The sequence below is a fragment of the Salmo salar genome, chromosome 16 (assembly GCF_965601325.2).
Source record: "Salmo salar chromosome 16, fSalSal1, whole genome shotgun sequence".
Taxonomy (NCBI): Eukaryota; Metazoa; Chordata; class Actinopteri; order Salmoniformes; family Salmonidae; genus Salmo; species Salmo salar.
The window spans coordinates 84,201,746-84,228,027 of NC_138306.1; the positions used below are offsets into that span (position 1 = coordinate 84,201,746).

General features: G+C 43.5%; 1 protein-coding gene and 1 long non-coding RNA gene across 3 annotated transcripts; one reads left to right on the forward strand and one right to left on the reverse strand.

The window, feature by feature from the left end:
- Window positions 1–1,571: 1,571 nt before the first annotated feature.
- On the forward strand, window positions 1,572–16,613 carry LOC123728199 (uncharacterized). Its single transcript, XR_014381000.1, has 4 exons — window positions 1,572–1,896; window positions 2,231–2,351; window positions 3,320–3,356; window positions 15,824–16,613. It is a non-coding gene; the product is annotated as an uncharacterized LOC123728199 (long non-coding RNA).
- On the reverse strand, window positions 16,503–22,187 carry LOC106573841 (uncharacterized). Of its 2 annotated transcripts, none has more exons than XR_014380999.1 (10): window positions 21,925–22,187; window positions 20,450–20,785; window positions 19,965–20,249; window positions 19,084–19,116; window positions 18,819–18,912; window positions 18,656–18,721; window positions 18,313–18,462; window positions 18,152–18,169; window positions 17,949–18,011; window positions 16,503–17,699 (listed from the first exon to the last, which is right to left on the reverse strand). XR_014380999.1 is itself a non-coding variant. In XM_014149239.3 (10 exons), the coding sequence occupies exons 1-10, from the start codon at window positions 22,106–22,108 to the stop codon at window positions 17,678–17,680; spliced, it is 1,218 nt and encodes a 405-aa protein (XP_014004714.3). In that variant the 5' UTR covers window positions 22,109–22,187; the 3' UTR covers window positions 16,503–17,677. The 2 variants fall into 2 exon arrangements, 1 of the variants encoding a protein (XP_014004714.3); XM_014149239.3 differs by having other exon boundaries at window positions 18,152–18,256; window positions 18,433–18,462.
- Between the last annotated feature and the right edge of the window lie 4,095 nt (window positions 22,188–26,282).

Here is a 26,282-nt window from a genome sequence, read left to right on the forward strand (position 1 = left end):
TGAAAAAAACTGTGGAGATTGTCTGAGGACATCCTATTTCTTATAAACCCTGTTTGATCTGAGTGAGTTAACCTTTGCATTACTGTTTCTATGCCAATGAAAAGCCAATACCTTAGCAATGATTTTGTAATCCACGTTCAAAAGTTATACTGGGCAGAAGATCCGCATGACAGTGGATCATTATCTTTCTTCTTAAGTAGGGTGATTTTAGCCAGACATAGTGACTGGGGAAGTTCATTTTTCTCTAGAACTGCTGTGAGCATAAGTAACATAGGCCTTAGTAATCTGGGATTAAAGTGTCTATAACATTCCACTGGGAATCCATCATTACCAGGAGATTTCCCAATCTGTAGATTATTTACGGCCTCCAACAGTTCACCTGGGGAAATGTTTTATCCATATTCCTTTTCTCTGGTTCATTTATAATTGGTCAAATGGCCTTATTGAGGAAATTGTCTATATATTCCTTTCAACTTTTGTTTTCAGATTGATACAGTTTGTCATAAAATATTTTAAAGTCTGAGTTAATTTCAGAAGGATCCATTGTTATGGGGGTTTGAATGCTATGGATGGTATATTCCTCTTTCTTAATTTGCCAAGCAAGCGTTTCCCCTGCACTTTCACCTTGCTCAACATATTGTTGCTTGGATTTTATGGCAGCAATCTCTGCAGATTGAGAGTTTATTGTGTTATATTCAAGCTTCAAAGTGTTCAACTGTTGAAGGGCGTCAACATTTCTATCTAAACTGTGTTTTCTTTCTAAGTCGTGGAATATCTGTTCGAGTATTTCTAATTCTTTATTGGTCTTATTTTTCTTATGTGAAGAGTAAGACATGATACAACCTCTCATGTATGATGTAAGAGCTTCCTAGACTACAGTTGAGCATACTTCATTGTCCACATTTATTTCCAAAAACATGTCTGTGTGTTGCAATATGAGGTAAACTCCTTATCTCCAAGAAACATTGTGTTGGATCTCTATGTCTCTGCTATTGGCATTGGAGGTTTGAGCTTAAACGTTAAAGACAATGGGCTATTGTCCGTAATTGTTCTAGGAAGGTATTTAGATTCAGAAACACAGTCAATTATAGCCAAGTTTACAATAAATAAGTAAATGACTGAATATGAGTTTTGGAGGTGAGAGTAATAGGAGTATTGTCTTTCAGTTGGATGTTTCTATCTCCACAGTTCACACAGACCCATCTCTTTAATGTTGTGGTTTAATACCTTAGACATGTTAGGAAGAGGATATAGTTTAGTTGATGACTTGTCTAGAGTTGCATCCCGTACACAGTTAAACCCCCCATATTATATTTATGTTACATTGAGATAGTTTTAGTATGAGGTCATTAATTCACTTTGGGTCAACTTCATTTGGGCATTAACAATTCAGTAAAGTGGCTTTTTATTGTGCCAGGTTTCTTTTTACCATTGTAAAACATCATTTTGGGCCTGAAGTAATTTCTGTAGACTGAAATGGGACTTTTTATTCATGAGAATTGATAGTACTACTCATGCTCAATCAAACCGATCTCATGAAATAATATACTCACAAACTTTTTCCCTTCCTGTTTACAGTGACTCAAGAGAAAACATTGGAGACCGGAAGAGCAGATGCCACTATTCTCTGCTCAAGCCAAAACCTCACTGACATCAGTACTGTAGTATGTTACAAAAATAGAGTTATAAGTGAGTGTCGTGAGTGTAGAGTTTCATACGACGATGAGACAAATCATACCAACAGCACATGTGACCCCAGAGTCAAACTGCAGATAGCGAATGACAGAGTGTGTCTACACATCACCAACATACAACCATCTGATGAAGGGAACTACACCTGTGAGTGTGGATATAATGGGGGACGGCATTATATAAACATACATATTTCTGTCAATGGTAAGTGTTTGGTCTGATGGGATTGTTCACAATCATTTTAAAATGAACCCCAGCATAATGTCTTATCACCACATATTTAGTGGAATGCCTGTCATGTGCTTACCTTTATGTTCTGTCAGTGTTTTGTGGTCTTGTTTCGTAACGTCTGTCATAGAAGTTACATCTGACAGAACTGAGAGAATTTCTATAGTCACAATATTGGATTTTCTCATCAATACATGTAATAATGTCTTAAAATATAGAGACTGTCAACAACACGATGCCTTAGTGTAAATGAACAAGATGGTGGAAGAGGAACATATAAGATTATAATATATATTTTCCCCTTTCTCAGGAGCCCAAGTGCAACAGGCCACAGACAACAGTCTCTTCTATTGGGGGATGATAACAGGCGTTGCAGCATGTGTAGCTGTCCTGGTGTTTGGTGGCGTAATCATGAGGAAAATTCATCTCAGGTAAGATAAAACTAATAGTTTGGTAAAAGAGTTGCTGTAATGAGTGTTTGTCAGCCTTTTGGTATTTGAATAATTACTTGGAAGCACTGTAGTAAAAAAAGGTGCATTCTCATATACATATCAGATCTGCAATGTGGATAGAGTACTGAATTGGTGTCTCAGAAATACATGCAATGCTATGAGTTCAGGTGGGCCCGCTCTTCAGCAAACAAAAGAAAGGAGGGGTGCTCAACAACAATGACGAAAAGCATGAAAAGGGCATTACCAGGAAAAACATCCAAAAGGACTAATTCGAGGCAGAAAGTAATTGGAAAGGCAGACATGGATTTATTTTAGGTCACTTTAATCCATTTTATTGGATGATAACAGGTGACAGTTGAGTGCTCCAACTCCTTTCTGTCTCGAATTAGTCCTTTTGGGAGTTTCTATGTAAGCCCTTTACATACAATACTATATATCCTACTGACACATTTTAAATACCCAAACACAATGTATAACACACAGGCTACTTGACCTACTTTAAGTCTGACTCTATGAGTTTGTGCTGATCACTACCCCCTGGGCAAAAACTGGTTGGAACAATGTTGTTTCCACTTCATTTCAACAAAATGCAATATGATGACAACATAGGACTGATTGGATTCGCAAAAAGTAATCAATGTAAGGGAATTTCCTATTCCCCCCCTCAACTTTTAACCTAAAAATGCAATAACAATTATTGTTGAATCACTTTAGTTGACAACTCAACCAAAACGAAACTAGGCTAGATGTTCAACTGACATCTGTGACCAGTGAGTAGTTTCCAATAGCTGCACTGTTGTGGCTTCTCACTTCTCATTTCCTGTCAAAAACGAGTGTGGTAAAAAAAACACGTACTCTGCCCACAATCATTTAGCTCCGGAAAATGTGCTGTGTAAAACAGGTTTCATTTGGTGCTATGTTAACTCTTGTTATTTTTTGCTCAACAGGAGAACACAGCTACAAGTGTCTGGAACCGTCAACGAGGTGCCACAACACTGCTTGCTGTTGCCTGTTAGTCAGATGAAGGCATCTGGGTCCTCATTTATAACCGTTGCGTGCAACGGTTGCGTACAATGCGTGCGCCATTTCTGAAAATACCGCACACGTACAAAAATATTGAGATGTATAAACTTGCCGGATGCCATACATACGCATGTTTCCCATTATAAATCAGACCCATTCTGAACCTGTTCAAGCGTGAATGAGCATTAAAATCCGCCTGAAAAACGTCCATAATTGACCTTTTATGGTGACAGTAACGCCCTATTTTGCTGTGTACTGGAATTAAACCATGGCAGTTTCCAAATAGAAATGGTGAGCTTGATCAAATGTCTTGAGAAACTGGCAGAATGTTTTAAACTTTTACAGTGACGTTTGCTGTATCTGACAATTTCTGAAAGAAAAAAACAATTACAAATTGTTGTGAAATTGTAAACAGATTGTTTGAATTCAATAATGTTTTGCATTAACTTTTTAATATGCTGCACTGGCCGTGAAATCTGAAACATTGTCTACTCGGAACAAAATGACAGTATAGGCCTACTTACAGTGGTAGCCTACTCACTTCATTACAAAATATCAACTGTTTGTTCTTCAAATTCAAACCGCGCTCCCTTTCAGGTGATGTTATAGCCAATAGGCCCAATTAAATGGTAATTTATGTTATGGCTACTTTAGGAATATGAACTCATCATGGCCAGAAAAGGTGAGGAATCTATTCTGCAATGGTGATGATACACGTTTTATGTTCATAAATTAAATATTGACTACTCGAGAAATTTGACAGTACAGTATTCAGACGTAGCCTACAAACGTCAATGGAAAAGGTGAACAGTCTGTTCTACTGTTAAACTGTTCTTCGGATCGCATAGAGCAAAATAGTTGAAATAGCTTATCTATTTACTACTGTAAATTGGGTCTAATTACATTTACGATTTAGTCATCTAGCGGACGCGGTTATCCAGAGCGACTTACAGTAGTGAGTGCATACATTTTCATACTGGTCCCCCATGGGAATCGAACCCACAACCCTGGCGCCATTCTCTACCAACTGAGCTACACGTGACTTAAATAAGTTATTCGATGAATTGTAGCCTATCCTAACTTATAGGTCTATAGGCTATGAAACCATCAGTCAGAAAAGGTGAGGAGATTATTCTGCAATTTATTTAACTAGGCAAGTAAGTTAAGAACAAATTGTTATTTACAATAAGGGCCTACCCCGGCCAAACCCAGAGGATACTGGGCCAATTGTGCACTGCCCTATGGTACTGCAGTGACACCTCTTGCACTGAGATGCAGTGTCACTCGGGATGATCATGGAAATTAAATAAATAGTAAAAAGATATCTATTTCTAACTAGAAAATGACATTTACTGAACTAAATGTGGTGTTTGCTCGTCTTGTAGCATTTATGGTTGTGAAATAGTAGTAGTGGTAGTGAAGGCAGTACTAATGGTAGTAGTAGCAATGGTAGTAAAAATGTTTTCATAGGCTATGTGTTAGTTATAGTGACCTATGTTGGGGTGGTTTGTAGGTGTGGAGTTATAGTGGGCTAGTATAGTCAGCTACAGTGAGTACTATATCATCATAAGCCATAGAATTGTCACGGTTGTGTGGAGAGACGGACCAAGGCACAGCGTGCTCTGAGTTCCACATCTTTATTTTTGTGAAACTTACAAAACAAAAAGGAAACAAACAACGAACCGTAACATAAGCGGTGCAGCATGCACTAACTCAAAATAAGATCCTGCCTAAATATGATCGCTAATCAGAGACAACGATAAACAGCTGCCTCTGATTGGGAACCATACCAGGCCAACATAGAAATAAACACACTAGATCACCCACCCTAGTCACAGCCCGACCTAACCAAAATAGAGAATAAATGGTCAGGGCTCTCTATGGTCAGGGCGTGACAGTACACCCCCCCCCCCCCCCCCCCCCCCCAAAGGTGTGGACTCTGGCCGCAAAACCTGACTCAATAGGGGAGGGTCCGGGTGGGCGTCTAGCGTCGGTGGCGGCTTCGGTGCCGGGGCGAAGTACCCACTCCGCTCGCGGATCCGCCAGCATCGGTGGCGGCTCTGGTGCGGGACTTTGCCCCCGCCCAGACCGTGGGTCTGGCCATGGAGCCGGGTAGGACGCCGTACTCGGACTGGGCATCCACGCCGAGGAAGGCTCCGGCCCTGGAGCTGAGTTGGGCGCCGTGCCTGGACTGGGCACCGGCGCAGAGGAAGGCTCCTGCCATGGATCGGGACTGGACGCCATGCCTGGACTGGGCACTGGTGCAGAGGAAGGCTCCGGCCTTGGAGCTGGACTGGACGCCGTGCTTGGACTGGGCATTGGCGCAGGGGAAGGCTCTGGCCTTGGAGCTGAGTTGGCCGCGTGCCTGGAGTAGGCACCGGCGCAAAGGAAGGCTCCGGCCTTGGAGCGGGACTGGATGCCGTGCCTGGACTGGGCACCGGTGCAGAGGGAGGCTCCTGCCCTGGCGCGGGACTGTACGCCTTGCCTGGAAGCTCCGGACCGTTGACCCCCGTTGGAGGCTCCGGACTGTGGACCGTCGCAGGAGGTTCCAGACTGGGGACCGTCGCCGGAGGCTCTGGACTGGGGACACGCACTTCAGGGCGAGTGCGAGGAGCAGGCACAGGACATACCGGACTGGGGAGGCGCACTGGAGGCCTGATGCGTGGAGCCGGGGCACAGGTTGCAACGGACTGGTGACACGCTCTTCAGGGCGAGTGCGGGGAGCAGGCACAGGACGTACCAGACTGGGGAGGCGCACTGGAGGCCTGATGCGTGGGGCCGACACAGGTTGCACCGGACTGGTGACACGCTCTTCAGGGCGAGTGCGGGGAGCAGGCACAGGACGTACCGGGCTGTGGAGGCGTACTGGAGGTCTGGTGCGTAGAACCGGCACAAATTGTACCGGAACGGTGACACACACCTCAGGGCGAGTGCGTGGAGGAAACACAGGACGTACCGGACTGGGGAGGCGCACTGGAGGCCAGATGTGTGAAACCGGTGCAGATGACAGCGGACTGGTGTCACGCTCCTCAGCACGCCCACGCTGCAGCTCTCTCATCGCCACCACCTCTCTCCGGAATCTTTCATCGAGTTCCTCCTTCGACTCCCTAACGGTCTCTGGCTCATTCCTTGGCTCCGCCCACCACCCCGTGTGCCCCCCCCCCCCCCCCCAAAAAAATGGGGCTGTCTTTTGGGCTGTCTTTGCGGCCGCGAACCCCGGCGTCGTCGCTGTCCTCCCTTCTCTCCTTGCGTCTGCTTCAACGGCAGGCTTTCGTATCTTGCCAAGATTTCCTCCCAAGTCCAGGATATTCTCTCCTCGATCTCCTCGTAAGTCCAGGAGGTCATCTCCTCCTGGGCACGCTGCTTGGTCCTGTTGTGGTGGGATCTTCTGTCACGGTTGTGTGGAGAGACGGACCAAGGCGCAGCGTGCTCTGAGTTCCACATCTTTATTTTTGTGAAACTTACAAAACAAAAAGGGAACAAACAACGAACCGTAACATAAGCGGTGCAGCATGCACTAACTCAAAATAAGATCCTGCCTAAATATGATCGCTAATCAGAGACAACGATAAACAGCTGCCTCTGATTGGGAACCATACCAGGCCAACATAGAAATAAACACACTAGATCACCCACCCTAGTCACACCCCGACCTAACCAAAATAGAGAATAAAAAGGCTCTCTATGGTCAGAGCGTGACAAGAATAGGTTTTTAAGTTCACAAATTGTTTTAGTTTGAACATTCGGAAAGTTTTATGGCAGTGATTTCAGTTTTGAATGTTGAAGCCTGCATTCCGCAATTGAAATGATTGGGGATACAACAAGCTTTATCGTTCATGAAGTAGGAATGATAGCAAAAAGCTGTGTTGAAGGAACCTACGTTTTGTCAGTCTGCACATGTCATCGTTGGGGTGGTGTTTGTAGCTGTGATTGTGTGGTTGTGTGGTTGTGTTGTTGGTTCTTTGGGCCCTACAGTATGGATGAGGTAAATAGTTGTGGTCAGTAGTTGTGTGTTTGTTGTCAGGAGTTGTTGTCAGTAGTTTTGTTGTTCTGTTGCTGGTTCTTTGGGCCCTACAGTGTGGACGTGGTCAGTAGTTGTGGTCAGTAGTTTTGTGGTTGTGGTAAATAGTTGTGTGGTCAGTAGTTGTGGTTCAGTAGTTGTGGTCATTAGTTGTGTGATCAGTAGTTGTGTGGGTGTGGTCAGCAGTTGTGTAGGTGTGGTCAATTGTTGTGGTTCAGTAGTTGTGGTTCATTAGTGATCAATCGTTTTGTGGCTGTGGTCAGTAGCTGTGGTCAGTAGTTATGTGGTCAGTAGTTGTGTGGGTGTGGTCAATTGTTGTGGTTCAGTATTGGTCAATCGTTGTGTGGTTGTGGTCAGTAGCTGTGGTCAGTAGTTGTGTGGTTGTGTTGAAGGTTATTTGGTCCCTACAATATGGATGTGGTCAATAGTTGTGGTCAGCAGTTGTGTGTTTGTGGTCAGTAGTTGTGGTCAGTAGTTGTGTGTTTGTGGTCAGTAGTTGTGTGGTTGTAGTCGGTAGTTGTTGTCAGTAGTTGTGTGGTCAGTAGTTGTGTGGTTGTGGTCAGTAGTTGTGTGGTTGTGGTCAGTAGTTGTTGTCAGTACTTGTGTGGTCAGTAGTTGTGTGGTTGTGGTCAGCAGTTGTGTGGTTGTGGTTAGTAGTTGTGTGGTTGTGGTCAGTAGTTGTTGTCAGTACTTGTGTGGTCAGTAGTTGTGTGGTTGTGGTCAGTAGTTGTGTGGTTGTGGTCAGTAGTTGTGTGGTTGTGGTCAGTAGTTGTTGTCAGTAGTTGTGTGGTTGTGGTCAGTAGTTGTGTTGTTCTGTTGCTGGTTCTTTGGGCCCTACAGTATGGACATGGTCAGTATGGATGTGGTCAGTAGTTGTTGTCAGTAGTTGTGTGGTTGTGGTCAGTAGTTGTGTGGTCAGTAGTTGTGTGGGTGTGGTCAATTGTTGTGGTTCAGTATTGGTCAATCGTTGTGTGGTTGTGGTCAGTAGCTGTGGTCAGTAGTTGTGTGGTTGTGTTGAAGGTTATTTGGTCCCTACAATATGGATGTGGTCAATAGTTGTGGTCAGCAGTTGTGTGTTTGTGGTCAGTAGTTGTGGTCAGTAGTTGTGTGTTTGTGGTCAGTAGTTGTGTGGTTGTAGTCGGTAGTTGTTGTCAGTAGTTGTGTGGTCAGTAGTTGTGTGGTTGTGGTCAGTAGTTGTGTGGTTGTGGTCAGTAGTTGTTGTCAGTACTTGTGTGGTCAGTAGTTGTGTGGTTGTGGTCAGCAGTTGTGTGGTTGTGGTTAGTAGTTGTGTGGTTGTGGTCAGTAGTTGTTGTCAGTACTTGTGTGGTCAGTAGTTGTGTGGTTGTGGTCAGTAGTTGTGTGGTTGTGGTCAGTAGTTGTGTGGTTGTGGTCAGTAGTTGTTGTCAGTAGTTGTGTGGTTGTGGTCAGTAGTTGTGTTGTTCTGTTGCTGGTTCTTTGGGCCCTACAGTATGGACATGGTCAGTATGGATGTGGTCAATAGTTGTGGTCAGTAGTTGTTGTCAGTAGTTGTGTGTTTGTTGTCAGGAGTTGTTGTCAGTAGTTTTGTTGTTCTGTTGCTGGTTCTTTGGGCCCTACAGTGTGGACGTGGTCAGTAGTTGTGGTCAGTAGTTTTGTGGTTGTGGTAAATAGTTGTGTGGTCAGTAGTTGTGGTTCAGTAGTTGTGGTCATTAGTTGTGTGATCAGTAGTTGTGTGGGTGTGGTCAGCAGTTGTGTAGGTGTGGTCAATTGTTGTGGTTCAGTAGTTGTGGTTCATTAGTGATCAATCGTTTTGTGGCTGTGGTCAGTAGCTGTGGTCAGTAGTTATGTGGTCAGTAGTTGTGTGGGTGTGGTCAATTGTTGTGGTTCAGTATTGGTCAATCGTTGTGTGGTTGTGGTCAGTAGCTGTGGTCAGTAGTTGTGTGGTTGTGTTGAAGGTTATTTGGTCCCTACAATATGGATGTGGTCAATAGTTGTGGTCAGCAGTTGTGTGTTTGTGGTCAGTAGTTGTGGTCAGTAGTTGTGTGTTTGTGGTCAGTAGTTGTGTGGTTGTAGTCGGTAGTTGTTGTCAGTAGTTGTGTGGTCAGTAGTTGTGTGGTTGTGGTCAGTAGTTGTGTGGTTGTGGTCAGTAGTTGTTGTCAGTACTTGTGTGGTCAGTAGTTGTGTGGTTGTGGTCAGCAGTTGTGTGGTTGTGGTTAGTAGTTGTGTGGTTGTGGTCAGTAGTTGTTGTCAGTACTTGTGTGGTCAGTAGTTGTGTGGTTGTGGTCAGTAGTTGTGTGGTTGTGGTCAGTAGTTGTGTGGTTGTGGTCAGTAGTTGTTGTCAGTAGTTGTGTGGTTGTGGTCAGTAGTTGTGTTGTTCTGTTGCTGGTTCTTTGGGCCCTACAGTATGGACATGGTCAGTATGGATGTGGTCAATAGTTGTGGTCAGTAGTTGTTGTCAGTAGTTGTGTGGTTGTGGTCAGTAGTTGTGTGGTCAGTAGTTGTGTGGTCAGTAGTTTGTCGGGTGTGGTCAATTGTTGTGGTTCAGTAGTGGTCAATAGTTTTGTGGTTGTGGTCAGTAGTTGTGTGGTCAGTAGTTGTGTGATTGTGGTCAGTAATTGTGGTTCAGTAGTTGTTAGTCGTTTTGTGGTTGTGGTCAGTAGCTGTGTGGTTGTGGTCAGTAGTTGTGGTCAGATCGATTGATTGATAGATTTGATAGCCTGAACATGTGAATGTTGGTTTGGTGTTTCTAGCTTGAACTGTTCAAGAGTTACTGTCCTTGAGTAGTTTATGCTAATTTATGCGAATGCATACAGTTGATGAAAATGTTATTTTTTTAATTTGTAGTTAGGATAGCTGGAATGATGACAGTTATTTACTCCTGCGCCCCCCTCAGTACATACATTTTACATTTTAGTCATTTAGCAGACGCTCTTATCCAGAGCGACTTAGAAATTGGTGCATTCACCTATAATATCCAGTGGAACAACCACTTTACAATAGTGCATCTAAATCTTTTAAGGGGGGGGTTAGAAGGATTACTTTATCCTATCCCAGGTATTCCTTGAAGAGGTGGGGTTTCAGGTGTCTCCGGAAGGTGGTGATTGACTCCGCTGTCCTGGCGTCATGAGGGAGCTTGTTCCACCATTGGGGTGCCAGAGCAGCGAACAGTTTTGACTGGGCTGAGCGGGAACTGTGCTTCCTCAGAGGTAGGGAGGCGAGCAGGCCAGAGGTGGATGAACGGAGTGCCCTTGTTTGGGTGTAGGGCCTGATCAGAGCCTGAAGGTACGGAGGTGCCGTTCCCCTCACAGCTCCGTAGGCAAGCACCATGGTCTTGTAGCGGATGCGAGCTTCGACTGGAAGCCAGTGGAGAGAGCGGAGGAGCGGGGTGACGTGAGAGAACTTGGGAAGGTTGAACACCAGACGGGCTGCGGCGTTCTGGATGAGTTGTAGGGGTTTAATGGCACAGGCAGGGAGCCCAGCCAACAGCGAGTTGCAGTAATCCAGACGGGAGATGACAAGTGCCTGGATTAGGACCTGCGCCGCTTCCTGTGTGAGGCAGGGTCGTACTCTGCGAATGTTGTAGAGCATGAACCTACAGGATCGGGTCACCGCCTTGATGTTGGTGGAGAACGACAGGGTGTTGTCCAGGGTCACGCCAAGGCTCTTAGCACTCTGGGAGGAGGACACAAGGGAGTTGTCAACCGTGATGGCGAGATCATGGAACGGGCAGTCCTTCCCTGGGAGGAAGAGCAGCTCCGTCTTGCCGAGGTTCAGCTTGAGGTGGTGATCCGTCATCCACACTGATATGTCTGCCAGACATGCAGAGATGCGATTCGCCACCTGGTTGTCAGAAGGGGGAAAGGAGAAGATTAATTGTGTGTCGTCTGCATAGCAATGATATGAGAGACCATGTGAGGATATGACAGAGCCAAGTGACTTGGTGTATAGCGAGAATAGGAGTGGGCCAAGAACAGAGCCCTGGGGGACACCAGTGGTGAGAGCACGTGGTGCGGAGACAGATTCTCGCCACGCCACCTGGTAGGAGCGACCTGTCAGGTAGGACGCAATCCAAGCGTGCGCGGTGCCGGAGATGCCCAGCTCGGAGAGGGTGGAGAGGAGGATCTGATGGTTCACGGTATCAAAGGCAGCAGATAGGTCTAGAAGGATGAGAGCAGAGGAGAGAGAGTTAGCTTTAGCAGTGCGGAGAGCCTCCGTGACACAGAGAAGAGCAGTCTCAGTTGAATGCCCAGTCTTGAAACCTGACTGATTAGGATCAAGAAGGTCATTCTGAGAGAGATAGCAAGAGAGCTGGCCAAGCACGGCGCGTTCAAGAGTTTTGGAGAGAAAGGAAAGAAGGGATACTGGCCTGTAGTTGTTGACATCGGAGGGATCGAGTGTAGGTTTTTTCAGAAGGGGTGCAACTCTCGCTCTCTTGAAGACGGAAGGGACGTAGCCAGCGGTCAAGGATGCGTTGATGAGCGAGGTGAGGTAGGGGAGAAGGTCTCCGGAAATGGTCTGGAGAAGAGAGGAGGGGATAGGGTCAAGTGGGCAGGTTGTTGGGCGGCCGGCCGTCACAAGACGCGAGAGTTCATCTGGAGAGAGAGGGGAGAAAGAGGTCAAAGCACAGGGTAGGGCAGTGTGAGCAGGACCAGCAGTGTCGTTTGACTTAGCAAACGAGGATCGGATGTCGTCAACCTTCTTTCCAAAATGGTTGACGAAGTCATCCGCAGAGAGGGAGGAGGGGGGGGGGGGGGGAGGAGGATTAAGGAGGGAGGAGAAGGTAGCAAAGAGCTTCCTAGGGTTAGAGGCAGATGCTTGGAGTTTAGAGTGGTAGAAAGTGGCTTTAGCAGCAGAGACAGAAGAGGAAAATGTAGAGAGGAGGGAGTGAAAGGATGCCAGGTCCGCAGGGAGGCGAGTTTTCCTCCATTTCCGCTCGGCTGCCCGGAGCCCTGTTCTGTGAGCTCGCAGTGAGTCGTCGAGCCACGGAGCAGGAGGGGAGGACCGAGCCGGCCTGGAGGATAGGGGACAGAGGAAATCAAAGGATGCAGAGAGGGAGGAGAGGAGGGTTGAGGAGGCAGAATCAGGAGATAGGTTGGAGAAGGTTTGAGCAGAGGGAAGAGATGATAGGATGGAAGAGGAGAGAGTAGCGGGAGAGAGAGAGCGAAGGTTGGGACGGCGCAATACCATCCGAGTAGGGGGAGAGTGAGAAGTGTTGGATGAGAGCGAGAGGGAAAAGGATACAAGGTAGTGGTCGGAGACTTGGAGGGGAGTTGCAATGAGATTAGTGGAAGAACAGCATCTAGTAAAGATGAGGTCAAGCGTATTGCCTGCCTTGTGAGTAGGGGGGGAAGGTGAGAGGGTGAGGTCGAAAGAGGAGAGGAGTGGAAAGAAGGAGGCAGAGAGGAATGAGTCGAAGGTAGACGTGGGGAGGTTAAAGTCACCCAGAACTGTGAGAGGTGAGCCATCCTCAGGAAAGGAACTTATCAAGGCGTCAAGCTCATTGATGAACTCTCCAAGGGAACCTGGAGGGCGATGAATGATAAGGATGTTAAGCTTGAAAGGGCTGGTAACTGTGACAGCATGGAATTCAAATGAGGAGATAGACAGATGGGTCAGGGGAGAAAGAGAGAATGTCCACTTGGGAGAGATGAGGATTCCAGTGCCACCACCCCGCTGGCTCGATGCTCTAGGGGTATGCGAGAACACGTAGTCAGACGAGGAGAGAGCAGTAGGAGTAGCAGTGTTATCTGTGGTGATCCATGTTTCCGTCAGCGCCAGGAAGTCTAGGGACTGGAGGGTAGCATAGGCTGAGATGAACTCAGCCTTGTTGGCCGCAGACCGGCAGTTCCAGAGGCTGCCGGAGACCTGGAACTCCACGTGGGTCGTGCGCGCTGGGACCACCAGGTTAGAGCGGCAGCGGCCACGCGGTGTGGAGCGTTTGTATGGCCTGTGCAGAGGAGAGAGAACAGGGATAGGCGGACACATAGTAGACAAGCTACAGAAGAGGCTACGCTAATGCAAATGAGATTGGAGTGACAAGTGGACTACACGTCTCGAATGTTCAGGAAGTTAAGCTTACGTTGCAAAAATGTTATTGACTAAAATGATACAGTACTGCTGGCTGGTGGAGTAGGCTAGCTAGCAGTGGCTGCGTTGTTGACTTTGAACGTGTAGCTGGCTAGGTAACCTCGGTAGTTTCAGTACTACACCTTGTCATGATACAAAGCAACTTTGTAGCTAGCTAACATAACACTAATCAAGACGTTCCTTGTAGTGTATTTAGTTTCAACAATGCTGCTCGTCGGTAATAGTTGGCTAGGTTAGGAAAAATGGCGTCGCGGGGGACGGAAATAGCTGGCTAGCTAACCTCGATGGCTGGCTAGCTAACAATTATCAATTAACAATTATCAAGCTATGACAAAGACAACTAGGTAGCTCGCTAGGTAACACTGCACTAGTCAAATCGTTCCGTTGTGAAGTATTAGTAACTACAGCGCTGCTAGTCGGTAACGGATGGCTATCTGGCAGTGGGTTAATGATGACTAGGTGTGTTGAGTAAGTCTGGCGCCGCGTCGCGGCTGGCTAGCACACCTCGATAATACTCAAACTCAAGCTACACAATTATCTTAGATACAGAGACAGCACAGACAACTATGTAGCTGGCTAACTAACACTAACACCACACTAATCAAGTCGTTGCGTTGTAATGTAATAGTTTCTGCGGTGCTGTTAGTCGGTAGAAGTTGGCTAGCTAACAGTGATGACTAGCTAGCTAGCAGCTAGCAGTGTTGACTACGTTAGGAGGACGAAGATAGCTAGCCTCGATAATTACTCAGTTACTCTAAACTACACAATTATCTTTGATACAAAGACGGCTATGTAGCTAGCTAAGAAGAATTGCTCAGATCAAACAAATCAAGCCGTTGTAATGTAGCGAAGTGGAATATTACCTGTGGAGCGAAGCGTGGTGCGAATGCTCGCTCCAAACCGGAAGTCTAATGTACAGCAGGCCATTCATGCCCTTCAGCATGGGTTTAACTCAATTCAAAAATCACTTACTGATCTTAAACTACTGCTAAATGCTAATAAAACCAAATTAATGTTGTTCTGTAGGTCTCGTAATATTGACCCTGAGGACATGCAATATTGACCCACATTTGCACATTGAAGGGAGCCCATATTGAGCAAGTTCCCCATTATAAGTACTTGGGTATTGGGATGAAGATAAAACACCTTGAAAAACTGACACAGAAGTTGAGAATTAAGATTGGTTTCTTTTATAGAAATAAATCCTGCCTCACTTTGGAAAGTATAAGGAAGATTGTTCAAGCAACGCTTCTCCCAGTGTTTTATTACGGTAATATAATCTACATGCATGTGGCAGCCTCAGTTTTAAACCTTTAGATTCAGTCTATCACTTAGCACTGCGTTTTGTCACTGGGGACAATTTTCATACACATCACTGCATTTTGTATAGTTTTCTTACCCGAGAGTCTCTGACTACCAGAGAAGGGCCCAGAATTGGATACTTTTTGTATATAAAGCGGTTCTTCAGAGACTCCCCCACTACCTCAGCTCATGTATTGACTGGAGATCCAGCAATTTTCAGACCCGCTCTCTGGACTGGCTGGTTCTGGAGGACCCGCAGGTCTCCACTGACCTGGGGACAAATTATTTTAGTTTTTATGCCTCAGCTCATGGAATATCCTTCAGGTCACCTTGAATTTAGTGTTTGTTTTGATTGATCTTGTTGTATTTACTGTATTGATATTATGTATTGTATGTTCATGTTCACAGGGCTCCCTTACAAACGAGATCCTGGTCTCAATGCTGACCCAATATATTTATTCCTATGGTTCTCATTCAAACCCGTGTTAACTTAAGAACATTTTAAATGGCTATAGCTCAAAAAGTATACACAGCATCAAAAATACTTTGACATGCAATCTAAGTTGGGGCAGTCTGGACATTTGGAAGTTGGTTTCATTTTAATAGCTTAAATCTTGTAAACTTTAGAGTGAGCAGAATAAATATAATAATAATAGGAAGAAGAAATCTAGAGTTGTGCTTTGCTTAGCAAGGACACCTAATTATTTTACAATGCAAATATAAAATAGATTTTTTCGCACTTCTCACTAACCGCGAATGATTGCATTATATTTAGCTACCTGTTTTATTGTTCTGAATAAGAGTGTTATATATTCCTGCACAATGCTAATACTAGGCTACGTATGCCTTCTTGTAATGCAATATTTCAACCACTTGAAACTGTGCGTACTCATGGTCTAAAGTTAGCGTTTGTGCGTATGCAGCGTTTATTAATGAGGCCCCTGCAGACTGCGCTCTTTTACATTTTCTGTTGAATTTTCCAGAGCCCATATAAGATTCTACTGTGTAATATGGTGACATATTGTTAATGTCTTTGTAGGAGGAGCAACAGGACATGGAGCCCTTCAACATGTTCACAAGGAGAGACAATGGGCTTTACTCAACTCTCCAGCTGCCACATCCTAACCCCTGACCCTCTGGCACCGTTGACCAATGACGACATGGCATTAGACACCTTCTCGTAACAGCTAGCTATACAGCTATACGGTAGAGTGGTAGATATGCATTTACTGTGATTATTTTGATTACTGAAAATGCAATTTCTTTCTTTGTCTGACTTGCCATATATCAGCCTCTCCTTTACTGTAGATGTTCTGTGGTTGTTGTAAATATCAACACATACTGTCTGCAGGCTGCACATCTGTTATGGAAATACAAGTGTTATATACAGTACATGTCTAAAAAAGTATAGCTGTTCTGTTGTTTGCGGTTAGAACAAAGCATGTTTCTGTGGAGATCACCTGATCCCAAAATCATAATCTTTTCCACCAGGTGTCAGTGTACTGTTGTAAAATACAAAAAATGTTCCTGTCATAAACATGAATGCGAAATCAGTAAAAATCCCAACTGCCACTGAATTCAAACTGTAACTTTAGAACACAGAATATTAATGTAGACCTGTTTTATAGTTTTCTGTTTCCTATATAGGCCTGGCTACATTAATTAGGCTACATGTTTAAGTGCATATGTTAATAAAAAAAAACACACCAAACAACTAGTAACTAGCTGGATATGATTTATTATAACTGTTTTTCCCCAAAAATGTATGTATGCTGTAGCCTATGTACTTCTGTGGATGCAAGGCCAGTCTATTTAAAGCATGAGAACTGTTTCATGGTGGCCTGTCTGTCATTTCCTTCCTGCACATCAGTTAGCCTGACTATCCTATCCACATCGCTCCTACCAAACACCACGCTCACTAGCGTTTCTTCTCCACCATGAGTCTGGATTTGCTTTCCTCACCGACGTCTTAAGAATGTGAAAACATTCTCACCATTCTGATTAGTTCCAGAAACTGATTGGTTGAGACAGAGTTGGTTTACATGAATCACGTCATTGGCTTTGACATTCTGATTGGTTAGAGACTTCCATTTGCTGGTTAATTTATTTTGTACAATACCCCTCATTTTGATGTCAGCACAAATTATTTCTAGTATGGCAACTTTGGTCACTTGAATAACAAAAATTTAAAAAATGGATTCACATATAAGGCTACACAGATGGCCAGAGATAATTACAGACACGTGATAATCTGAAGTACCCAAAAATGCTCACTAGATGTGATCTTATAAAGTCCCCCCCCCCCCAAAACTTGAAAGTTACCAAAATTCTGGTAGTTTACTGATAATATACCCTCCCTTTGAAACCTTAAATTGAATAGAATAAATGAAACATTTTCCAGAAGGAACATCAGTTGTGGCACGTCACACAAGATAAAGAAACAGCAACACACATGACAGATACACATGCTTACAAGGTATATACAAGATAAACATTTAAAAGCAGTACTGATGCTGTCTCTCTTGGTTTTAAGAGGTCAAAACCTGAGTGTTACCTAATGGCAGAACTGCATATTTATTGTTTAGTGGAAGTGTCCAATAGGGTTGATTTTCCATTCTTACGTGTGTGGTCTTTGTAAATGTCTCGGAGAGCTTTTTGTTTTCTCCTTACAATCTTTAAACTGACCTGCACAACACTCCCTAGGCCCTAGAGTATCATGACCTGAGACAAACCAGGCAACTAAGATAACTGTTATGACAGGCTCAAAACAACATCTTAAAAGGATTGCTTTTAAAAAAACAGATTGATTTGTCACAGACTTTTAAAGATAAAATAACATGAACCAGATTAGTCAGTAATGATCAGGTGTGTGTGGCAATATGAGTACAGTCACTCAGTAGTCATTGAAAAGGTTCCTGAGAAAGAAAAGAGGGGGAAAGAAAACTTAATATTTCAATTGGATGAAAACACAGGTCATTGTGAGGTAATAAGATGGTCTGACAGCCACTGTAACACACATAACAGAACAGATACTAACATGTAGCTGAGTGCTTGATGCTGTCACCATGACTACTCTATGACCACCACAGTAGTACATCATTTCAGAGCTTCTTCCTCAAGAAGAGACTACAGCAGACAGTGAGAGAATGAAGTTGTAAACCTACCTCTTTACAGCCTCCTGAGCTGGTTGTATCCTGCGCTTCTCAGACGAGCTGAGGGATGGTATCCTGAAAGAAGAGGACATTTTGAAATTATGTTTCGATTTTTGGGTTACTGTAATTTATACTAAAAGTGTTGTAACATTCTCAATATCGTCTGTTTCACGCTTTCTATCGGGATAATCAAATAAAGTTGTAAAAATACTCACATTTGTGACGGACTGGAGCTTGGTGTGAAAGAGATCAAACCAGACAATGTACCGGCAGGAAACATACACCACAGAAATAGATTTCCAAGTTTCATTCCCAAGTTTCTTGATCAATGAGAGAAATTACAGAAGACATTAAGAGACTATGAAAGTAAACCTACTTCTTAGTCAACCTACGCTTGATCGCTGAGCTGTTTGACAAGTGTGACCTGAAAAAACAAAAGGTAATAAAATGATTATTTATCTTAAAAAGCTGTTAAAAATGTGGAAGAGATACTCACATTTGTGATGGACTGGAGGATGGTGTGACACTGAAATAAATCAAAATAAACAATGTACTGACAAGAACCACATCATCTGATTCATTATTCATTCATTACAATTATTTAATCATGAAGAATGTACCTGTATAGCACATATTCTCAGAAAATGTAATTATCATGTTTTCTTTCAAATAGGTATCCATCATAATCTCTTAAATGTTCTTTAGAATGAGAATCTTACTGTTTGGATGTTGCTGGTGTCTTTAAGGGAGTTCTGCTGATTTCAGGGTCAGGAACTGGGGGTTTTCTACATCAAATTAGAGATCAACTGGTAAACAACTGGCAGTCAAATCACATTCAATTCAGAGTAACTGTTCAGTTTCAAGGAAATAGTTTTTATCTACCTGGAAGAGGTATCTTTTCTCCTCTTTTGCAGCCATATTACACAGAATACAGCAATGAGACACACTGAACCCATCACTGCACCAATCACTGCACCTGTGAATGAGAGAGATGACAAGAGAAGACAGAGGTCAACTTCCCAGGTACACCACACCAACGCTTCATACATGTAAATATGGCTCTGCACTACACCTGAAAGTTGAACAGTAAAACAGTCAGTCAATAGGTTGATTATGACCTGTCATTATTAGAATAACAACCACTTACCACTGATCTTGTTATCAGAGACCTGAGATTGACCTAGAACAGAAATACACAGGAAGTACTTCATCATGAACACAGACAGTACTTCACCATGAACACAGGCAGTACTTCATCATGAACACAGGCAGTACTTCATCATGAACACAGGCAGTACTTCATCATGAACACAGGCAGTACTTCATCATGAACACAAACAGTACTTCATCATGAACACAGACAGTACTTCATCATGAACACAGGCAGTACTTCATCATGAACACAGGCAGTACTTCATCATGAACACAGGCAGTACTTCATCATGAACACAGGCAGTACTTCATCATGAACACAGGCAGTACCTCATCATGAACACAGACAGTACTTCATCATGAACACAGGCAGTACTTCATCATGAACACAGGAAGTACTTCACCATGAACACAGGCAGTACTTCATCATGAACACAGGCAGTACATCATGAACACAGGCAGTACCTCATCATGAACACAGACAGTACTTCATCATGAACACAGGCAGTACTTCATCATGAACACAGGCAGTACTTCATCATGAACACAGACAGTACTTCATCATGAACACAGGCAGTACTTCATCATGAACACAGGCAGTACTTCATCATGAACACAGACAGTACTTCATCATGAACACAGGCAGTACCTCATCATGAACACAGACTGTACTTCATCATGAACACAGACAGTACTTCATCATAAACACAGACAGTACTTCATCATAAACACAGACAGTACTTCATCATGAACACAGGCAGTACTTCATCATGAACACAGACAGTACTTCATCATGAACACAGGCAGTACTTCATCATGACATCATGTTCCTGATCATGTCAATATATTACACATTGATCTATAGACATTTCTCACCAGTAATTGAAGCTGGAATCACCATGGAAGCATTCTTGGTGACATCACTGAAGGACATAGAAGCAACACACCTAACTTCTTTGTTAGTTAGACTGGACACTAGCACTGTTACAGTAGTTGTCATAGTGACAGTTCCATTGGGATGGGTGACATCAACCATGGTGGAATGTTCTATCATTGTGTCATCCCAGGTCACTATAGGAGCAGGTCGTCCAGTAGCAGAACAGGACAGAGTGGTGTGACTGTTGTTGGTTTGTGTGATGAGTATTGAGGGTCCATACAGCTCTATAGAACAACAAACACAGTTCACAGTGAATGTAAATACTATAATGTTTTCATGCACATGATTTACTAAATTATTCCATTTACATGATTTACTAAATGATTGGACATTGGATGTATGATCTGATAAAATGGCTGCCTGAAGTTCTGAAGAAGTTGTTCTGTGTCAATCATTTACAGTACATTATGTTATCAGATTTTACCATTTACAAGAAGGCAGGTCCTTCCACTGATAGGTCCATCTGGAAAGGTGTTAAACAGACACTTGTAGCAGGACTCGTCTCCTCTTGACACTCCTCTGATGACGATAGAACAGTTCTGCAGTCCCTCGTCTTCAAGCTCCACATTCCCTTGAAAAGGTAGGTTGACATTGGGACCTCGTTTGCTGTAAGTGGCCACATTTTCATTCGCCCCAGTTGTCACTTTTTGCCAGGTGACTTGCCGCACGTCTTTGGGTGTCATGAGCTCACAGGTTAAGACTGCATCTTCTCCCAGGGTTGCTGTGACAACCTGCTGTGTTCTCACCAACTGAGAGAGCCCTGCATGAAGACAGTTACAATAGTTCTTAGACACTAGTAGTACTCAGAATGGTCAGAAGGGGGAGTATGGTGGTAAGGGAAGTCCAGTCTAGGCGGGAGGAAGTTATGGGACCTGTTGTAAAACTATCAATTTCTATCAATTTCAGGATAGAATGTACATGATATGTGCATAAGGCCACAGCATACATCAACATTAAAGTACTCTTTAGAGCGACATCAATCATTCCACTAAGGTAAGAGTATGGAGCTGCAGATGAAATCATGCATTTACTATAGTCAAATGAACTGGTTTGTCAACAGTCAACACACAATACGCATGTGTAACCGGTGTGAAATGGCTAGCTAGTTACAGTGGTGCGCACTAATAGCACTAATAAAACAAATGTATTAATGTCCAGAATTGTTTACAGACACCTTTGTGTATAGCTCAGATCAATTTTTTTGTTTATTAACCTTTATTTAACTAGGCAAGTCAGTTAAGAACAAATTCTTATTTACAATGACGGACTGCCCCAGCCAAACCCTGACGACGGTGGGCCAATTATGCTATGCCCTATGGGACTCCCAATCACCGCTGGATGTGACGCAGCCTGGATTCAAACCATGTACTGTCGTGACGCTTCTTGTACTGAGGTGCAGTGTCTTTTATCACTGCGCCACTCGAGAGCCCAATGATTTTTAAGTATGTCACACTCTTGTTTTAATGTATATATTGAATTAGTCAACTTTACAGATCAAATTTGATCAAACACTGTATAGCCTCAAAACATTTATTTTTGATATCATGGATGGTCAATCCTTGCATCCATTGGTTACATTAGTCTCATAGTCTAGTAGCACGATCTAGTGGCTTAAAGCCTCATGTATCTTGTCCTAGTTCTGTGAAATCTGTCTTACTACTTTTTGCTAATAAATACGAATTATTTAACAATTCAGAGTTGGTGGCTATTTACCCATGCAACAAGAAGATTGAGCTACAGCTTCAATATGACATGTATTTCGTGTTGTGAAATTAACAGGTTTGTCAACAGTTGTAAAAGCACAGAATTAGATCACGACATTGGCACTAACAATATCGCGCCACTTTCAAAGTGGTAGTCAAATACGGTATTATCATGCATAAAACTGATATAACTCACCATTAGGGAGGAATATGAGCAGAATGAACAGAGAGTTGAAGAGTGCAGGAGACATGGTGAAAATGTAATTTACTACTACAGTAATGAAATAAGAGAAAAATAGCGGGAAATTCCTTCTTCCCGTATGGAGCCTGCTCCATAGCCTGGGCACCATTCTGTTTATGCTCTCTTGCCAACTCCTCATTGAATTTTCATACCAACAATGTTTAGCTTGGCAATGACAATAGAGTAGGCAAAAGCACAAACGGATCTGGGACCAGGCTACCTCCTATCATAAAAGTGAAAGTTAACTTGCTCTCTGTATTCTGTCTGCTGTCACAGTTAAACTCAATCCATTTAGTATTGTGTATATCTGCTGGGGAAATTTGCTCAGGCCTTTTCTTCGTCAGAAGGAGGAAAATAATTAAATTGTTCAACAAACTGGAATCTAACACAACAAGCATCTGGAAAGTCTGTATTTATATAATAAAATAAATGACGATATGATCTCAAACTCGACACACTTCAGTCTAATGAAAATATGATATCAAACAATCGTCCTCAACATGACATGCAAGCGGTACCGATGCACCAAGTCTGGACCGTGAACAGCTTCTACCCCCAAGCCATAAGACTGCTAAATAGTTAGTTATATAGTTAACCAAATAGCTACCCGGACTATCTGCAATGAATATTTTTACACTAACTCATTTGACTTATCACATACGTAGCTGTTACTGTTTATCCTGTTGCAGTCACTTTATTCCTAGTTAAATGTAAATATCGACCTCAATTACCTTGTACCCCTGCACATCGACTCACTACCCCGTGTATATAGCCATGTTATCCTTACTCAATGTGTATGTATTATTACTTTTATTATTACGTGTTATTACATTTCTATTATTTCTATATTTACTTTCTCTCTACGTTGTTGTGAAGGGCCCCTAAGTAAGCATTTCACTGTTAGTCTACATATGTTGTTTACGAAGTATGTGACATACAACATTTGATTTGATTTTGAAGTTGTATGCATTGCACTGACAGAGGAATCATAGATGAGGTCCGACAACAATGTAACTCAATAATACATGATGTAGGACAAGTTTATTAAAATGCATTGGAGAGATGGAGCACAAGAGAACATACACGATATCTGAAGACAGTGGGCCTGGCTTCAGCTTTTTTATCTGTGGTGTAGGGTAAATCAATGTTGTCATGGCAACATTTCCAGATAATGATATTGTTTCTCATGGGCTATGGGACGTTCTGAAATTTGAAGGCCGAGACTAGGCACTAATGACGCCAAAAGCATTACTTTACTTAAGTAATAATTACTATTACTTAATTGGTACCCAAGATTTACTCAACCAAACACTCAACCAAACTCAACCAAACACAGTCAATTTTTTTCCATCACTTTTTACAACCACAAGACCTCATACACCTTACATCAATAAACGTTCAGCACGTGCTATCATTTTTAAATGAATTGAGGTGAAATAGGTGGAGGATAAAATATTACAGACAAAGAAAATAAGTGGACTAATGTCATATTTTGTGAGAGAAGTGAACATTATCTACGCTCCTCTTCTCTTTGGCCTTTCAATAAGTAAACAGCAGGTGGTGCTGCTGTCTTGATATGTGTTTCAGCCCAATGATAGCCACATTAGCTGCGGGATGGGGATGGAGAAAGGTAACATCACAAGCATGGATACTGTAATAATACCATAAAATGAAGAATATATGTGTGGTTATGATGTGGTAAGACAGTTGGGTAACATAGTTATGACAGCTATTAGGACATACACTGCATGACTTAACATATGTGGACACCTGCTCGTACAGCATCTCATTCCAAAATCATGGGCATTAATATTGAGTTGGTCCCCCCTTTGCTGCTATATCAGCCTCCACTCCTCTGTGAAGGCTTTCCACTAGATGTTGGAACATTGCTGCTGGGACTTTCTTCCATTCAGTCACAAGAGCATTAGTGAGGTCGTGCACTGATGTTGGGCGATTAGGCCTGGCTCGCAGTTGGCGTTCCAATTCATCCTAAAGGTGTTCGATGGGGTTGAGATCAGGGCTCTGTGCAGGCCAGTCAAGTTCTTCCACACCGATCTCGACAAACCATTTCTGTGTGGACCTCGCTTTGTACACGGGGGATTGTCATGCTGAAACAGGAAAGGGCCTTCCCCAAACTATTGCCATAAAGTTAGAAGCACAGAATGGTCTAGAATGTCATTGTATGCTGTAGCGTTAATATTTCCCTTCATTGGAACTAAGGGGCCTAGCCCGAACCATGAAAAACAGCCCCAGACCATTATTCTTCCTCCACCAAACTTTACAGTTGGCACTATGAATTGGATCATGTAGCGTTCTCCTGGCATCCGCCAAACCCAGATTTGTCCGTCGAACTGCCAGATGATGAAGCGTGATTCATCACTTCAGAAAAGGCATTTTCCCTGCTCCAGAGTCCAATGGCAGCGAGCTTTACATCACTCCAGCTGAAGCTTTGCATTGTACATGATGATCTTAGGCTTGTGTGCGGCTGCTCGGCCATGGAAACCCATTTCATGAAGCTCCCAACGAACAGTTCTTGTGCTGACGTTGCTTCCAGAGGCAGTTTTGAACTTAGTAGTGAGTGTTGCACTAATTTGAAGGGGTGTCCACATACTTTTGTATATATAGACTAAGACGACATAACAGTTAATGACACTTGCCCACTTACAGAAAAATTGCTTCTCATTTCGGGGGTTTCTTCTATAGAACTACAACATGAGTACACATTGGCCATTTCAGGGTTGATTGAAACCAGCCAATACCTGCTTGATAAAAAGCACCCTTCAGCCTTATGGTGGTGCAGAATCTATCATTGTTTGTGTCTAAAGAAGGAAGTGGACCTGTTGATGTGTCTGTGGTTGATCATAAGACCTCTCTGTGGTGAGTTCTCAGCAAAGACCCCAGTCACAAATACCAAGATGCACTAGCAGAGGTGTAACACGAATACAAGCTAGACAACAGCAGCACTTCCTATGCTCAGCTCTCAAGGTCCATTATAACTAAGTCAACCCAGTCAAATAAGCATCGCTTTGTTTTTATTAAGTTTTATGGTGTTCCTCTACTGAGTAAATACGTCTGAGCAGGCAGTGTTGGGTCAACGTTTGGCTGTGCAGTTGGTCAGTATGTGTGGAAGTGTATCCAGACTTGCTCTGCTTCTGGTGCTGTGGGGTCTATTCACAGCTGTTCACAGGTCCTGCCGCTGATAGGTCCATCTGGAAAGGTGTTAAACAGACACTTGTAGCAGGACTCATCTCCTCTTGACACTCCTCTGATGACGATAGTGCAGTTCTGCAGTCCCTCATCTTCAAACTCCACATTCCTCTGAAAAGGTGGGTTGACTACTGGTCCAAATCGTTTGTTGTAGGTGGCCACATTTTCCATCTCCCCTGGTGTCACTTTCTGCCAGCTGACTTGAAGCTCGTCTTTGGGTTTCATGAGCCTGCAGCTGAAGTGAGCTTCCTCTCCCAGGGTTGCTATGACAACCTGCTGTGTTCTCACCAGCTGAGAGAGCCCTGCATGAAGACAGTTACAGGCTGTTTAGTACACACATCTAATACAGCGCTACATTTTAGCAACCTGCAGTGCACACTGTGAAGGGACTAAACAACTGCATAAATACAGTGCCTTCGGAAAGTATTCAGACACCTGTACTTTCCACATTTTGTTACCTTACAGCCTTATTCTAAAATGGATTAATTGAAAAAAAATCGTCAGAAATCTACACACGATACCCCATAATGACAAAGTGAAAATGTTTTGTTTTCTTTTAATTTTGCAAAAAACTGAAATACCTTATTTACATAAGTATTCAGACCCTTTGCTATGAGACTTCAAATTGAGCTCAGGTGCATCCTGTTTCCATTGATCATCCTTGAGATGTTTCTACAACTTGATTGGAGTCCACCTGTGGTAAATTCAATTGATTGGACATGATTTGGAAAGGCACACACCTGTCTATGTAAGGTCCCACAAACCAAGCCATGAGGTCGAACTAATTGTCCGTAGAGCTCTGAGACAGGATTGTGTCGAGGCACAGATCTGGGGAACGGTACCAAAACATTTCTGCAGCATTGAAGGTCCCCAAGAACACAGTGGGCTCCATCATTTCTAAATGGAAGAAGTTTGGAACCACCAAGACTCTTCCTAGAGCTGGCCGCCCGGCCAAACTGAGCAATCGGGGGAGAAGGGCCTTAGGGAGGTGACCAAGAACCTTATGGTCACTCTGACAGAGCTCTAACGTTCCTCTGTGGAGATGGGAGAACCTTCCAGAAGGACAACCATCTCAGCAGCACTCCACCAATCAAGCCTTTATGGTA

What these genes read in the sequence shown, in the direction of transcription:
- LOC106573841 (XM_014149239.3), bottom strand. Translation starts at nt 22,108, where the DNA reads ATGAGGAGTTGGCAAGAGAGCATAAACAGAATGGTGCCCAGGCTATGG. An exon ending in CTCTGATAACAAGATCAGTG is followed by an intron (nt 18,913 to 19,083) that starts GTAAGTGGTTGT and finishes TCTCATTCACAG; the next exon opens with GTGCAGTGATTGGTGCAGTG. An exon ending in ACACCAGCAACATCCAAACA is followed by an intron (nt 18,463 to 18,655) that starts GTAAGATTCTCA and finishes GATTTATTTCAG; the next exon opens with TGTCACACCATCCTCCAGTC.